General features: G+C 36.5%; 1 protein-coding gene across 1 annotated transcript; it reads right to left on the bottom strand.

Moving 5' to 3' along the window:
• Positions 1 to 14,240: 14,240 nt before the first annotated feature.
• LOC306766811 (G-protein coupled receptor 183) lies at positions 14,241 to 15,665 on the bottom strand (the record flags this gene model as incomplete). The annotated part of the gene is made up of 3 exons (XM_079254661.1): positions 14,241 to 14,405; positions 14,471 to 14,985; positions 15,317 to 15,665. 3 exons carry the CDS (start codon positions 15,663 to 15,665, stop codon positions 14,241 to 14,243), a joined length of 1,029 nt encoding a protein of 342 aa, XP_079110787.1.
• Positions 15,666 to 17,243: the final 1,578 nt, after the last annotated feature.

Raw genomic sequence — 17,243 nt, 5'->3', positions numbered from 1 at the left:
CCAACAGCCGCACCAGTCACGCTGCCTAGTATGAAAACAGCATGACATTCAAAAATCAAGATCAGTATCTGCTGGTAGTAACCATGGTGACAAAATATCCTGTTCCACCTCTCCCTCGCTCTCTTTCTCTGCATGTATGTGAACCTCTCTTGCTAAACTTTTTTTTTTACATGCGCTATCTCTCTTCTGACAATCTTACAAAACCTCCTTCTTATTCAAATAGGAGACAAATGTTACATGACGCTGAAGTAATTCTTTCTAAAACTGATACTGATACTGAATTGATGGGGTTGAGAAGATCTGGGGAAATGAAAATCTAGGTTTCGTACATCATGCTGCCATGGGTGCCCCAATGGGAGGATGTGGTTTAAACAACGTTTAGACTACTTAGAAGTTTTCCCTTTTTCTTTGTTTTGTTTTGTTTTTTTGTTCATCAATACATCTACTTTTGAGCAAAAAGATGTCATGTTAATATTGATATGTTCATTCCTCCCAGTTACATACACCACACGTCTGAGATGCTTTAATTAAAGTGTAATTTTCAGTTTAAAGCAAGTTATATCACCGAGTAAAAATGAAAAAGGGGGAACTCCCATTTGCCCAGGAAGAATTGTCTTTTATGGGGAGGTGGGGGGTGGAGTAGGCTCAAAATGACTTAAAGGGGACGATTCATGTCAAACTTTTGCTTTTGATTTCAGTGAAGTTATTTATTTTCTTTGCGTCATAATATAGGAGATCGATACACATAATAATATTTGATCATTGTGATAAGAACACAGTCATCTGAGAGACAGCTCTGCTGTAAATGCTAAAGGTCAGTATAGGTATAAAACAAAAGGTGGCAGGCTCCTCTCTAATAGCACATGAAGGTTAATGCTAAAGTGAATCTTTTGATCAGACATCGCTCCAACTGCTGGTATCTTTTACATGCTTATAAAACACAAATGAATAAAAACAGAGTGCAAAAAAAGAGGAGACCAGCCGTGGAAAGTCGTGCTGAGTGGAAGTGAAACAACTTGTTCTTTCTAACTGACAGTGAGAAGAAATCAAAAGATGTGTGTTGGGTGTTACATTTGAATAAACCTTGTCCCTGATTAACTGTAATGAGTTATCTGCACCCTTTTTTGTTGGCAGGAGTGTCGTCATTTCCTTCTATAGCCCCCTAACTGCTTAAATTCATCATTTACATTAAACATAACATCATAAAATACATCTTCACAGTAAAAACATTTTTTCCGACAAGCTTGACAACAGTTGTTTAGCATAAAAGTACATTAAGGGTCAACATAAAATAGTTCCTATACTTTAACATCTTCAGCAAGTTTTGTAAAAAAAAGAACTAACATTTGTTCTAAAATGTTTACAATGTGGGACCATGGTATAAGCAGATCAAACAACTTGCAACTTGCAACTTGCAACGTGCATTACAAAGTTATAATGCACCACCAGGGTCTAGAAAACCACAAAGCCCTACTATGCCTTTCGAAAATTATGGGCGCGACTTCCAACGCATTTGTTTACATGTGAACAGTACACGCTATTTCAGTTTCTTTGAGTGTTGGGAACATGTGGGAACATCACCTGTAAGAACTCAAATGGACAATATAATCATCAAGATTCAGTTATGCCCCAAATACCAGAATCTCTTAAAAAACGCGGTTAGCAGATAATTATTATGTGTACTACATACACAAACCATCAAGAGCACTTTTTGAAGCTAGGGGGAAACAAACACAGTCTTAATTTTTGTTTTTTAATTTGATTAACAACAGAAAACTTGAAAAATCCCGTTCAAAAAGACATACTGTACAATACAGAGACAAGAATAAAAACTTTTCCCGAAAAAATTCCATTTGTGTTTGAAGGGGCTCTATTATGCTATTTCAAGTTTTCTGAGCTTTCTACAGTATTATAGTGTTGAATACTCATTAGACATATGAGTGGCACCATTTTTTTTTTTTTTTTATTACCTAAACACATGTTTGAGTTTTCTAGCATTCTTCACATTTGGTTTCCATGGTGATGGAAATGATTGATTTTAGAGAGTCTATTCTACTTCAAAATTTTAGTGACATCCCGGGGGATGTCATAGACTGTATATAAAGAGATGGACGTTACCCATAAGTTTCTGAAGAGCTGAATTGAAGCTCGGCAGGTGATTCCTACTGTCGCCATGTTGGCAGCGTCTCTCCAGGAAAATACAAATATGGGCAAAGAGGTGGAGCTGATAGGGCAGCCGTAAGCGTCATGGTGGATGATTGACATCAAGCGAACTCCGAGCTTTCTGTGTCGAGATTAAATGACTTTAAAACGGGCAAGTTAGAAAAAAATTCACTCCCCCCACAACTGTCAAGACGGTAAACCTGACCTATAAACCGAAAATGGATTTTTGAACCAGGCTGTAAACATGTTTATTTCTGCCGTTGGCCTTTTTAACATGGAAGTTTATGGGGATTCGCTCTGTTTTGGAGCCCCTACCGGATGAATAGGGGACTGCAGTTTTATGCACTTCCGCATAGGCTTCACTTTTAACCGCTGGAGGTTGCCACTTGGGAGGGACTCAGTGATTGGTCATCTTCTCCATGTTGTGAAAGTTCCCTAGAAGAAAGCCAAGCCCACTTTCATTGCTAAGTGTAGCTACTCCTAGCAGCTAACCAATCAGACACAGTCCAGTGGCAGGGCAGAGGGCGGAGCTTTCTCTGTTTGCTTGTTTCTGGCAGAGGCTGATCTGAAAGGATCAATACAAAATTAATGAAGGAATTTGTGAAAAATACTTGATTATTTCTTGCCCTTCTGGACTTGCATATTAAAATAAATTATACTGAAATGTGCATTATATAGACACTTCAAGTGTTTGTCAGTGTGTAATTCATTTAACAAAACATGAAAAGGATGTGTTGTTTCATATGTTCTGACAAGACGTCTCTGCAGGAGAAACATAAATAATTTCCAGTTAAAGGGGGTATTTCACCATAGCTTTTTTCAGTTGCTAAACATGATTGGCTAGTTTAATTCAAAATTTGCATCTACTGTTTATGTGATATTTGCAAGTCACGAAGGCCCCTTCTGCTTTTAGTGCAAGCAGATACCAACCAACCAGTCTGCTCGCCATCCGACGGCTCCATCGGCTTTATGCTTATAAAATCTTTTAAGCATCAAGAAACAAAATTGGATTCACTTTCTATCATCTCCTAATGATCTGCTTGTTTGCTGCACTAAGCTCATTATACTGTGACTCACAAACAAGTAGGAACTGTTATGGTTATGGCAAAGCAACGTGGAGGAAAATAGACTCATTATTTGGTGATGTTTATGACAGAAAGACTATACAAGATGTTTTACAACATGTCAAAGAGTAATATTTTAAATGTGGTCATATAACTAACCCAGTTAAATGAAAACCCCTGGAAAAAAAGGTTTCACATTAAGTCATGGATTTTAAGCTTATTGTTTTATATAACTGTTTTTAGAATGTTTTGTTCAAACAACAAAATTGTGAGAACATTCAAACACATTCTCTAATCTTTGCAATTAGAAGTGAAAGAGGATTTTGGATGTGTTTAAGGTTATAGTGCGAATACTTTGGTTTTGAAAAGGTGCACAAGATTGTCACTTGTAACACCAGTTCGCAAATCTTTGAACAGATGGATTTCTTTGGATCAAACTGTTGAGTTTTAAAAACAATAACATGAGGAATCATGTACCCAAAAGTACTTTATTAAAATTACAATATGCACATTTGAGAAGAAACTGTTACTGTGTGGTTTTAACACCTTTAAATGGCTCCCGCCCTTTTCTGTGCAGCTCTCTACTTAAAAAAAGAAAGAAAAGGAAAAGAAATTCAGTTGCAGGATATGCAGTGGCATGGCACATGCTGTTGGTGTGCACAGCCATTTATCAGCAAGCTCTTCTTGTAGATCAGTTTGTGCATTTAATCTATTTCCAAAAGTAGAAAAGAAATTACTACAGCAAGAGAAAACTGTTGCTCAGGGAGAGCTTTTAGCACTATTTGATGGTAAGATGATAAAGGACATGAAAAAAGACAATACGTCCCAACATTACTCAGTTCCTTTTATTGACCACAGCCTTCATTTGTTCAAAAACAAGCCTGGCTGAGAGGCAAAGGAAGCTGTTTGACTTCCTCACAGCCTGCCATGCGGGCCTGACTCACTGGACCTCAGATGGTCAGATCATACCCACTGCTGACAGACAACCGGTGTGCTGTTTTGCCATTGCTATTCTTAGAAGACAATAGAACTAAACTAAGGAAAAGTCACATACAATTTTACACACCCATCTTGTAATAATTGCACTTTTTTTCTTTTGTAATGAGAAAAAGAAGCATTATAAGGTGGTTCTCCCAAGCCATGTAACACTGACAAGCACTCTGTACAATCTGTGCATGATAAATGGAATCATCTTAAGCAGTATGTGATTAAGCATATTTTTGTACATGAAAGGTGAACATTGCAAGTCTATATTTGCCTCCAGTTGATAAAAATGTTCATCTATTTTGTTCATCAAAAATTTATAGAGGAAGGAAAAAAAGTCGTATTAGCAGTTCAGAGGTCTTATAAAGGAAAAAGGCTCCCACTATTATGTCAAACTCACTTGTCAAACTCAAAACATTTTTAAAAAATATTTATTCTGCAATATCAAAACAATACTACAATTCTTGGCTGTTATCAGCTTTGTGATTTTTTTACAAATAAAATACAACTTATGATTACACAGAACAACATGCTTACAGAAAGAAAACCTTTCAAAGATAACGCTGTGCCAAAATTCATATCCTGTTGCATAAATGCCATGCACTTTCTCACACTGATTACAATATGTTGTGGTGACACTACAAGTGGAACAAATTTGTGACAACATCCCAATGAATATAATATCAATAGTCTGATAGCAGCTTTCAGGGTTGTTGTTTCTGCATGTGGGTGAGATAAGGTTTCAACAGAACAGGAAGCTTGTGTACCAAAACCCAAAGAAAAAAAAAAGAAAATAGTTACAAAACACACATCAGGCTTGCAAACGACAATATAGGGTTTCAATTAAATAGAAATTTAAGGTAATCCTTAAGAATTTTTTTTTTTTTTTTTTTTTTTTATGAAACCACTTTTTTGTTCTGCTGTTCTTGTGTTAAAGCAACTTTGATTTTAAGGAAAATAAATTAAACGTTGCAGAATCTTTTTTTTTTTTTTCTTTTTTTTCATTAAGCTCAAATTTGGCTAAAAAATGATGTAAAACTGATTTTAATAATTCTGAATATATTTACTTTAAGCCACAACTAAAAATTCCCCATGGTGGATCATTGGCCTAAAAGTTTTTATAAGTACATATAAAACTGTCATGTATGTACTGTATACTGCTGTCATTAAGCACTGCAGCTGTCAGAGTGTACATGACAGCAGTACTTGTTAGTGTGGATCTGTGGAAGCAGATTTCAGTCACAGAACAGGACATGTTGTAATATTTGCAATCTTGAACTTATCACAAAATGTCCTGTTTTTCACTCCACATGCTACTCAGTTTACCTTATTATCATCCAAAACATCTCAGATGAACAGTGCTCTCACCTGGTGAGTGGAAAGTACTGCACTTGCAGAGGTTCAGCTCATTGATGATGCAAGAAAGTACAGCAATGCATAGTAGGTTAAAGGTCTGTATAAGACTGCAGACAGTTTACAGTAAAGTAAAAAAAAAAAAAAAAAAAAAAAAAAAAACGTGTGCTGTAACGTAAGTAAGTCACAGGATGGCAGCAATGCCCCTATTTTTTATACACCTTTTAAATTCAGTGCATTTTTCTTAAATCCAAAGTAAAACCCCACAGGTGATGTTTGGGGGTCTGTGCACATAGAGCACATATCCTGTATCAATAGTGTAATAGAAGAAATGTTCTAGTTTCCTAATGCATGTATGATCTGTTAGGAGGAACTAGCTCCTTAAGCTGCCTACAGTCAGTGCCATTGCAGAGTGGGAATGTGTGTGTCTCGTTTTTCATTGAATAATTGATTGGGAGTGGTCAGTGGTATAAAGATTAACACATTGAGAAGTATATAAATGTTAACATGAACCTGTGTAAATTATGAATTCATGTCCTGAATTATGGAAAGTGAGATGTTTTCAAAATAATCATGTTTGGGGATTAATTTTGTTGATTGATTCTTTGCAGAAAAAGGTGGTGATTGGCTTATTGGACTGAAAGGGAGGTGCCTCATAAGATACATAGGAGGTGCTGCATAGCACACTGTTTGGTCTGTCCACGGGAAACTTGGCAGTTGTGAAGTGCTCAATGTTAAACTAAATGGAAAAGTGACTTCCTACCACCCCATGGTTGAAAAAATGCTCTTATTCTTCCTTCTTGATATGTCGTATTGCCACGTGACTCACTCCTTAATGGACATAAATGGAATATCATTCCAATTATACACGTTTCCAAAATATTTCACTACTACTTATTGTAGTAGCAAAAAGTGTCATGATGCATTATTTAATACACCTATTCTCCAAACCACAAAGCAGAAGATGAAGCTACATCATTACAAGCCAAGGTAGTTTGTTGCTTTCATTTTGAGCAACTGTCTCACCTTTCATCAGGTCATGCAAAGAGCAGGGGAGAAAAGTAATGGTAATCTATTTGATGTCAAGTTACAGTGATGCAGGGTTTGTCTCCTCCACACCTGTTTCTTTAACAAGCATATGATGATGCCAGCAAGTTTTGCCCAATTGCAATCGTCTCTTTAGATTTTGTTGTACCTATTTATTTACTTCATTTGTCAATTTTTTTCTTTCTCAACTTTATGTGTTTCAGTTTACAGTTCTCTTTATCAAATGCAAATAATTTCAATCCCTGCGTTGTTTAATTTTGCTTTAAAAATGTGCCCTGCCTAGCCTGAAAGAAGCAACATGTTCTGAACAAGTCTTGCTTTGAATTTGGTGGTGGCTAGTGCAACCAACGGTAGGTACTCTTTACACATGAAAGTGCTGCTTTCCTCTTGTGTGGTAAGTGAAGCCATTCTGAACTTCCCTTTTTGGGGTGGTGGTGGGATGTTTGTGTGAAAGATGCAGTGGGGCAGATGTTTTTGTCTGATAAAATTGCCAAACACTTGATGAGTTGTTCACAATTAATTTTACATCTGTTGGAAATAAATGACTTTGTGTGGCAGGTAAGTTGCAGGCTAATGCCCCACACAGTGGCACATGCTATAATGTCTTGAAAAGTACGTCTCTTTATAATTAAGCTATTCCTTGTCTGAACTAATTGAATAATATCAAATAAGGGAACATAGTGGAAAATAATCTTCAGAGTCTTTTGGACTTAATTCAAGAGTTTTTCGATGTATGAAAGGAAATCATGTGTATCCTATCACTATTATCTTTAGATTAGGGGGAGAGAGGACTTGTTCTAAATACTGCAACAAATTAGACACGGTTGGGTCATTTATGGAAAATAATGCTACAAATTTCCAGTCAGACAAGAAGGCTGGCAGTGGATAACAATGGCTGGTCAGGATGAGGAACTACGGCACCCGTTATGTGACTGATTCTTACCAACGGTATTATAAGAGGCTACGGGAAACAATGCTGGCTCAACAACAAGGTTTCTTGTCCTCCAACTGTTATTTGTAAAGTAAAGAAGCAAAGGCGGATTTATCATAAATCACTTAATAGCAGAGTTGTTTTTCACAAGATCTTATCAGAAAAGTCGGTGTTGGGGTTTTTTTTTGGTTTTTTCTCATTCTGATACAGCTTCCCTTTTGATAGGTAAAAGTCACATATCCTACACAGCCCAATGACTAATTTAGCTACTTAAAAATATACAGTATCATTTGTCAGAATCTAGCTTCTCTAATTCTGGATGTTATCATGAATAAGTGTTTTATCGTGACGTAGAAAACTAAGTACATGTTCAGTAAATGTTATTAAGGTCAAGATTACAGCAGTTGCAAATTGCAATAGCTTTTGTGTGGGTGGCCATACAGCAATATATCATGTACTAGGATGACATCTATCCTGGTAATGTGATAAACTGATCTCTATTAGTTCTAAAGTTTTACAAAGGAAGGTTTCCTTCCAAAAACTAAGCTAAATATGGGGAAAGTGTGCAAATAGATGAGTACACTACAATATTTCAATACTTTTATAATCACTTTTAACTGCAACAACTCAAAGAAATAATTTTCTGCATATTGTCACTGTTATATTGTAGAGAAAATCTGTCTGAATCTTTATATCGTTTCACTTTTTACTGAAGTACTCAGGTTTGTAGTTGTACATTATGTTGTACAGCTAATCCAAATACAAGTATACAACAATGGCACTAATGTTTTTGTCTGATTTTTTTTAACAAAATGAAATAATTTACTTGTAAATGACAAAGAATTATTTTATTAATAAATACTTGGCTAGATATTGCACATTGTGCCCAAACATTCTAATTTATATAATGGCAGAAATAAATCCTTTTTATTCATTCCAAAGCAAATTGCAGTCAAGATGGGATTTTCTCCAACTGCTGGTCTACCCAACACCACCAGTGTAGGAGACTGCATATGTGCATTAGTCTGCTTTGTGAGGGTGTGGATCTGCTGCTCCCAGAAACACAAACTGGAAATGGGCTCTCACTTCACAAAGATCATCATTTTTAATCAAAGATCATAATGATGAATATTTTCATCAACAACTAATTTCTGTAATGATTTGTAGATCAAAGCTACGCTATGCCCTCTTCTTCTCACAGTTAACAATACCTTCTTACTCACCAGTTTCATCAGACACATACTTTCTCCGTCATCAAGTTCATCCTAAAGCAATACTGCATCTTTTACTGACCATAAAAATGATTGTTTCTGACTTATCTTGATGGTGGAGTGATATTTATTTGGTACATTGTTGCCCTCTGGCATCCTGCAACTGAGGGACTGCAATTGACAATGTTTCTTTTTTTTTTTTTTTCTGGCCCCAGGGCATCATGTTACCGCTGATCTCCTGTTGCTGGCTCAACATCACACACCAGCAACAGGACATCAACACCCTGGCTGTTTTGAATGGGCACCATTGTTGATTTATCAAAGACAAACAAGCAAACAAACAAACAAAAAAAAATACAAGAGGACATGGAGCGAGAGCAATATCAATCAGCATCTGGAAAGCTTGCATGAGATACAATATGCTGGATACTAAATTAGCCTTAGTTATGGGATGGCATAAGGCTCTGTAGAGTTGCTTTAAACAAGATGCTGGGTGTGTTTTCACACAGCAAGTTATGTAAAGAGAGACTAAAGTTTATTTTAAGGTATAGCCCTTCAGACAATGTGGACAGATTTCAGGCTGGCTCCCCAATATGGGAACATATTACTCTTGTTGCAGATTAATCTGATTAATTGCCAAATGCTCCTTCGGTTTTTTGTGATTTGCGAGTTACTTCTCCAGTTTCTTGTTGCTGCCGCCATTAAATTAAAAATAAGTTAATATTTTCCATTAAATGGTTGTGCCTCACATATTACATCTGAGATGATTTTATGTTCTAGTGGAATTAAAATATTGCATGTGATATTTTAAAATTATTGCATTTTGTTTTCATTGATTCCATTTTACACAGCATTCCAACCTTTTTGGGAAGTGGCATTGTAATTTGTATTATTCTGATCCTATGAGTGATTATGGTGTGTTGATGACAGTGACATGCTCAGTCAAGGCTGAAACGATTGGAAACGTGACAATAGAAGAGAAAGCTTAACACTGAACCAGCAGTCTAAGCATATGGCTTGACGATTACATTTCCTTTGTGTCATATCTCACTCCTTTTCCTCTTCCTCTGCCATAACAAATGAGTTTTAGTAACAGGGTTGCATGTACGTTGTGGGACACAACTACAGTGCATTATTACGGTTATTCAAAATATCTTGATTAAACTGATTGTTTTAATATTTACGACTGACAATTAACATGATCACATAAAAAAGAACATTTTTAACTTATTTTAATAGTTGTTCCACCTGCAATTTTGTGATCTAGAAGTTTGACCAAAAGAAAATGCAATTTGAAATACTGAAAACTGCAATGATGACACCACTGCCAAAGGAGAACAGTTTGGTTGTCTCTACAATGAACAAGCCCATTTCAACACTCCCATTTTTTAAGTAGAATACTTCATAAAACTATTGATCATCAGCTTTACAAATTATTGGTCCCTAATAACTGATTTGATGTGTTTCAGTCAAGATTTCAACCACGCTGCAACACTGAAGTTACCCTCATTTAAGTGTTGAGCAACATCCATCAGATTCTAAACACACAAGAGCAGGAGCTCATCAGCGTTGCATTTGCCACAGAAGACCATAAGATCCTATTGGACAAAAATAGAACAGGAATCTCTGACCAGTTCTACATTAGACAATCAAGACAGGAACTACTTCATATGAAATGGATCCACTTAAGCAAACATTCAGCATGCATGTTTTCCCCCTATTGCTCAGAATATGCCCACTAGCATAGATTACATGCCCAATAACCCACTAGTTTGGGTTATGAAAACAGACAAAAATATCCTACCATAATTATGCTAATGACACTCAGTTCTTACTTCTCATCAGAGAACTCTAGTTCTCATTTCCCAGCTAAGTCTATTGTTGAATCTGTCACAATTTTCTTCAATTAAAACAAATTAAACTGAAATTGCATTTAAAAACAAAGATGAGCATCCAAATATTAGAACCCATCTTCAGTCAGCTACAAAGAAATTAACAGAGCTTGATGTCATTTTTACAACCTGAGCATATATCTATAATATGGGGACTGATGGGTCAACATGATTTAGAAAAACATCTTTGTGCATTTGTTCACAGTGGTCTTTACAACTGTAAAAGCATTTTTATAGATTTTGCTGAAATATCCCCATAACCACAGCATTTAATCCAAAATGCTGCTGCTCTTGTCCTCAAAATGAACATCAACAGGAAACATATTATCGCATTTTCAAGACCTTAAGCCAGCTATTTTTTTTTTATTTTGCTGCCCCTTCACAAGGCAGTGAAGCAACAAAACAGATCTAAAACTGACAAAGAGAATCTGTATTTAGTTTGCTGAACCTAAAAGCAAAACCAAACTACCAGAAAACCTGAAGTGTGTCCAAACTTTTGACTGACACTGTGCTCTTAACATTAGTTATTTCTACAATGTGTCAGCTGAAGTTAAGCGAAAGCTGTGAAGAAAAAAAAAAAAATACTACGGTGTCATAAACGTTGTTATCGCCTTACCATGGTTTCTAGATTTTATCAGACTAATTTGCCTTATTCTCACATTTCCTGCCATCTCATTTGTGGTATGGGTTTTTCCATTTGCATTTCATTATCAATAACCTTTATCGTCTATTTGAAAAAAGTCACTGGTAACGTCATTTTAGGTAGGTAACCATTGGCAAACAGGTTTAATACAAATCTGCTTCTGCATCATGGTTGTATCATTGCATTGCTTAGTGGCTAAGAAGCAAAGAAGGCAAATAAAATTCGGGGAAATTAAAAAAAAAAAAAAAAAAAACTGTTAAGACAAGCTCAGAAAGAAAATGCAGGCAGATAAAATGGGGGATTTGTGTTTCATTATTAGCTAGCAGTCATCGAAATTTAGCCAATCAAGTAAAGGCTTAAAAATGGCTGTGAGGGGTTATTTCATTGTTGATGTTGTTTTTATACCTTTCCTATATACCAGTCATGTTAGTGTGGGTGTATCACCAAACAGCCTACTGGTTTGGACAACAACTGTATTGTGAAAAAATGTACATTGCTACATGCTACAAGCCTATAACAATGATGTAAACAAGCCTAAGTTACTACCTGACTAACCTTCTGACATGGTCAAGGGCAGTGTTCATATCGTTGATTGTCATCTTTCAACATATGCGGGGAACAGAAAGGTAAACATACATGTTTTATCTGCTGCTGCAGAAAACCATATCAACAAAGATTATAAACAAGAGCAAGGTCGTCTACCTACACCTCGGAAAAAAAAAAGCTACATCTACAGTGTCGGAAGTTATTCAGATCAAGAAAGACAGTAACAGGTTTATCAGCAGGGAGGCCCAATCAACAGTTCAGCTCAAAAAGAGGAAGCATCGGTAACACCACAGTCCTCATCCCGTTATCTTTATGTGTGATCTCGAGTCTAAGTTATAGCTACTGTTAAATTACAAGTAAATAAACTGTGTTATCTGTGAAACTGAGCATTTACCCTTTCACCAAATTACAGCCAATGTAAAAGGTAAGTTTAAGTGCAAGTTTACTTATAGAGCACGTTTAACAACCACTGCCTGGTTAATGTGCTGTAGTATCTACATCAGAGGCTGCAAAAACAAGAGGAAAGTAATCCATCTTGATGAAACCAAGAGAGATGCTTTGCCATTTTGGATAAAGTCAAATATTTTGTTGTTTCTTCTATTCACAGTTAAAATGACAAATGGCAACAGTTCAGTCAAGATGTGGCAAATGCACACACTGCAAAAACTGAAGTAGGATTAAAAATCTTAAATTGAGTACACATATGCTTTTTTTTTTTTTAAAGGTGAGATCATTCTTAGTTTTTATGCCAGAGAATTGCTTTTGTTTTAAGAGTATTTTTACTTGTTTTGGGAAGTCTTGACTAGCCAAATTTTCTTGTTCTGTTGGCAGATAATTTTCCTGATTTTAAAGTGGAACTATTATGTGCATTTCAGGCTAATTTATTTTTATTTCTGAGACCAGAAGGGCTGGGATTGATCGAGTTATTGTCACAAATGGCTTTATTTACTTCAGACCGACCCTCTCCGTAGGCTGTCAGATCAGCCTGTGGGCAAAACGAGTGGATTGAGACTCTTCCGCATTAAGCCCCGCCTCCCGCCACTGGACTACATCGGGAGCGCGCACCGCACCTGCTTTCGCCGTCATTGTAACATCAACACTGTAGAAAGCTCAGAAAACTCGAAATACCATAATAGCACCCCTTTAAGCAACATTTACCTTTTCTTTTTTCCTTGTTTTTTCAGGCCGAGTTTTTGCAGTGCAAATAAATTTGTGCATCAGAGCTGTTTTCAGACAGAATGTCTGTATGATACACAAATTAGCCATAATATGCTGTCAGATAAAGTGACAAAAAGATATGACTTTGTCACATGCAAAGGTTCAGTAGAGAAGAACACCATCCTAGCCTAAGCAGATCAGTCATCTGTGACAAATCGAGATATTGCACAATGATCACACGTCGATGCGCTTTCAAACAAGTTTAATTCGTCCGTAATGCAGTTGCGCATGTTTTTTTATTTTTATGTAAAACTGTAGACCAACATTAGAAAAAAAGAGACAACCTCCGGAAATGTTCAAGGTTAAAATTAAATACAGGAGTGCACCTGCTTACATATGTAAGATGCAAACACACACACTGCAACTCAGCCACAAGATTTGGAACCCAGCAGGAATGAGGCCTCTGAAGGAGGCCTCTGAAGGGGAGCAGGAAAGGTGGGTGAGGAAGTGGTGACTTTCATCTACACCCCTACACAGAAGTCACACGTGGGTGTGAAATAAAAATATGTGCCATGTCCTCATTTTCCTTGCAATTTATTTTAAAAAAAAGGCACTGTAGTTTTTGGCAAGCTGATTTTTAATTTATTGTTCTGTATATCAGCATATACTGTGTTGCAACAAGGCCTGACTGCATGTATCTCTGCATTAAATAGAAGTGAAACTAGATGTTGGTTTTCATTAAGGACCAAAATGTTGTGAAAGAATTTGTAAAAACTTAGATAATGCAGGCAACAGCATTTTTTTTCACTTTTATCTAAACACACAATAGTTCTTTCATATTACTTTAGTACACAAAAAGTAATGTTGAAGATATTATATGATACTTCTACTACATTCTCTCTCTCTCTCTCTCTCTCTCTATATATATATATATATATATATATATATATATATATATATTATTTTTTACAATGAAGGCAATCTTAAATTCTGCAAAGACTACAAAAATAACATTAAAAAACATCTTAAGAAAGTTAAATTGATAAATACAACTAAATGCTACTAAGCTGCATTACAACTATGTGTCACACATATCTTTATGAACATTTGATATAAAATTGATCATATTTGCATCAACAGTATGAACACAAGTGAGAAGACTTTGTCTTTTTAGTTTAACAACTCTTTCTGCCACGCTCCGTTGTGTGTGTGTGTGTGTGTTCTGTATACGCTCGGCTGTGGCTTCCTTCAGGTGTTGCTGCTGCTATTCTCAGCTGTTACTTTGGAGGAAGCAGCGGAAGTATAGAGATACTCTTTGAACAGACTCATCACCCGCTTCTTGTAGGTTTTTATGGCAAAGAAGTAAATGACTGGATCCAAGCAGCAGTTGAAGTTCATTAGTGATACTGTGATCTGCAGGATGACAGTGGATTATGAAAAGGTAAACAGATGGACAATGTTTATTTTAAGGTTCTTACCTGTAATGACATCTTAAAGGCTCTGAGTTCTTCACAGGTTGGCTGGTGATTTATTTTCCGGAGCATGAACTGCATAATGTTGATGTGATAAGGACTGAAGCAGATGATAAATGTGAAGAGGATGAGTAAAATAATGATGTTGGCCCTATGGTTTCTCTTCGTTCGGCCAGTCATGGAGTTCTGCTTGGCAGCAGTTCGTAGTTTCAGGTTAATCTTGGCATAGCAGCCAATGATGATGGCAAGTGGACAGCAAAAGGACATGACACAGGCAAAAATCAGGAGATAGGGAGTGAAGCGGGAGCCTTCAAAGTTGAAGTACTCCATGCAGGTTCGCTTCTCCAGACGCATGTGCAGCATGTTACGGAAAAGCAGAGGAGATACCTCTACAGATACTAAAGCCCAGACCAGGCAGCAGACTCTGCGAACCACTTTTGCACTACGCAAGCACTGCAGCCGCTGTGGATGCACCATGGCCAGGTATCTGTCTAAGCTGATGCAGGTCATGAAGCCAATACCTGTAGGGAATACAGGAGATGTGCAACACTAATCATTATCAACAAATAGTAAAATGGTATGATAAAGTAATCATTTAAGCAACATTGGGTAATAGTGTAACTTTTTTCAGACTTTTCAGAAGATGTCACCATTTTTATGCTTTATCAAAATAAAATGTTATTTTGTCATAGCTTTTGAGTTATTGAAAAGAGATTCTTTCATAAACAGGACATAAAGTTAACATTATCTCAAGTTGATGCAAATATGTGATAAAAAAAAAAACAAAACAAAAGAAAAGAAAAATAAAACACCAAATATACAAAATGTCAACAAAAGAGCCTTCAATAATACCTGCATAGATATTTGCAAAGTAGAGAAGTGTGGTCAGTCTGCAGAGAATGTCACCAAACGGCCAATCAAAATGACGGATATAGTATATTATTCTTCCTGGCAGTGCCAGAGTAAACAAGGCATCAGACAGTGCAAGGTTGACCAGATAGATGGAAGTAGAGTTGAACTTCTGCTTCCTCTGGCATATCACATAGAGAACCAAGCTGTTACCACAAACACTGATGATGAAAATGACAGAGTAGAAAATGGGGAAGAGGATCACGGCAGCTTTTTGGTAGACAAACACATCACAACTGCTCTGGTTTGGAGAGGTTTCTGTGGAGTCAACGGTTACATTTTTGCCATCCATTGCCACCTGCCATGTGAAGAAAAGTTTCATTTTAGGTCAAGTTCAAGGTACATTGATACTAAAAATTCACAGTCAGTAACATGCAAATAAACAAAGCACTACTGAACTATTCTACACATAAATACATAAAAGAATAGGTTATGCTTTTAGTACTTACTGTGAGAGACTGAGAAAAAGCAAACTTATTTACTGATACTGTTGTACAGGGATGCTGGTTGTGCCTGAAAATTGAGCTCCAAAGCTCGAGACACCTTTTATAAAGGTTGTATGGAGGTTAAAGAGCCCACCTCTTTTTTTTTTTTCCTTTCAAAATCTGACACATTTGAGGAACAGCAGTAAGATGATGCAGATTCAAGTTTATTTGGCTTAGGCTCTCAACTCTATTATGTAGAAACAAAATAATTTAACAATAATTTAATCATTTATTTAAAAAAAAAAAATCCTAATAAGCCCATTTCAGTGCTGCATATAACATCCCACAAAGCACAATGCATTGTGGGAGGCATGTGTTGATATTTGTGTGTGTTTACAGGAATTATGTTAGGGATGTGATGGTAAACCAATAATGCAACTGATCAAGTTGCATTGCAGAGAATCAAATCAAACTTTATTTCATAAGCGCTTTACCTGCCAGAGGAAACACAAAGTGCTTTACAAGATAAAACCAAGTCAAAAAAATGAAAAATAAAGCAAACCCTCCCACACAAAAACTGATAACATAGCATTTAAAAACAATTTTAAAACAGTTTTATGTTCTCTCTTTCACACTCTCATATACACACACAGGGACAAGACCATTGGGACATTTATAAACAACTCAAAGAATCTTAAAATCAATCCTGAAACACAAAGGGAGCCAATGTAGTGATTTTAAAACTGGCATAATGTGTTCCCACTTGCTAAAACTAGTTCAAGTAGCCTAAGCCGAGGTACTTTAAGGTGGGGCATGTGCTGCCATCCCATGTTTTTCTGTGTAGATGTCCTAGCTGCCTGAGGACGAGCAATTACAGAAGTGTTAAACTGACTTAGGAGCAGAGAAAAATGGGCTTCTGTCAATATAGTAACTAGTATGGTTGTAGCATTGTGTTGTAGTTTCTCTTCTGTGTTTATCACACAAACTCAGCAAAAAACTCTAAAAATGTGAAAACATGTGGTAACTGACAAACTGAGCAGTCACAATGTGGTACTTTCTCATAACTGCACTGCAAACAGGTGTGCGTGTCAGGTCTGGAAGCGGTGTCCATCAAGCCTCTGCTGATCGAGATTTGCATCACTGTAGAAACCGTCATAACTGACATTATTAAATTTAATTTAAATAAATGAAAAATACTTTATTAATCGCAAAAGGAAAATTCAACATTGTTGTAGATAATTGTTGTTAATTTGAGGAGGTCTTGTTCCGGTGGCTGATGGCTGCTGGCAGGAATGATCTTCTGTATCTTTCAGTCTTACATCGGACCTGAAGAAGCCTGTCCCTGAACACACTTTGTTGTTTCTTCACTGTGTTGTGGAGAGGGTGTGAAGAATCCTCCATCATCTTCATCAGCTTGTGCAGCATTCTTCTTTAGACAATCAGCT

This window comes from Telmatherina bonti (assembly GCF_933228915.1).
Source record: "Telmatherina bonti genome assembly, chromosome: 15".
Classification (NCBI taxonomy): Eukaryota; Metazoa; Chordata; class Actinopteri; order Atheriniformes; family Telmatherinidae; genus Telmatherina; species Telmatherina bonti.
The sequence above is the reverse complement of the archived record's forward strand: the minus strand, read 5'-3'. Positions and strand labels throughout refer to the sequence as shown.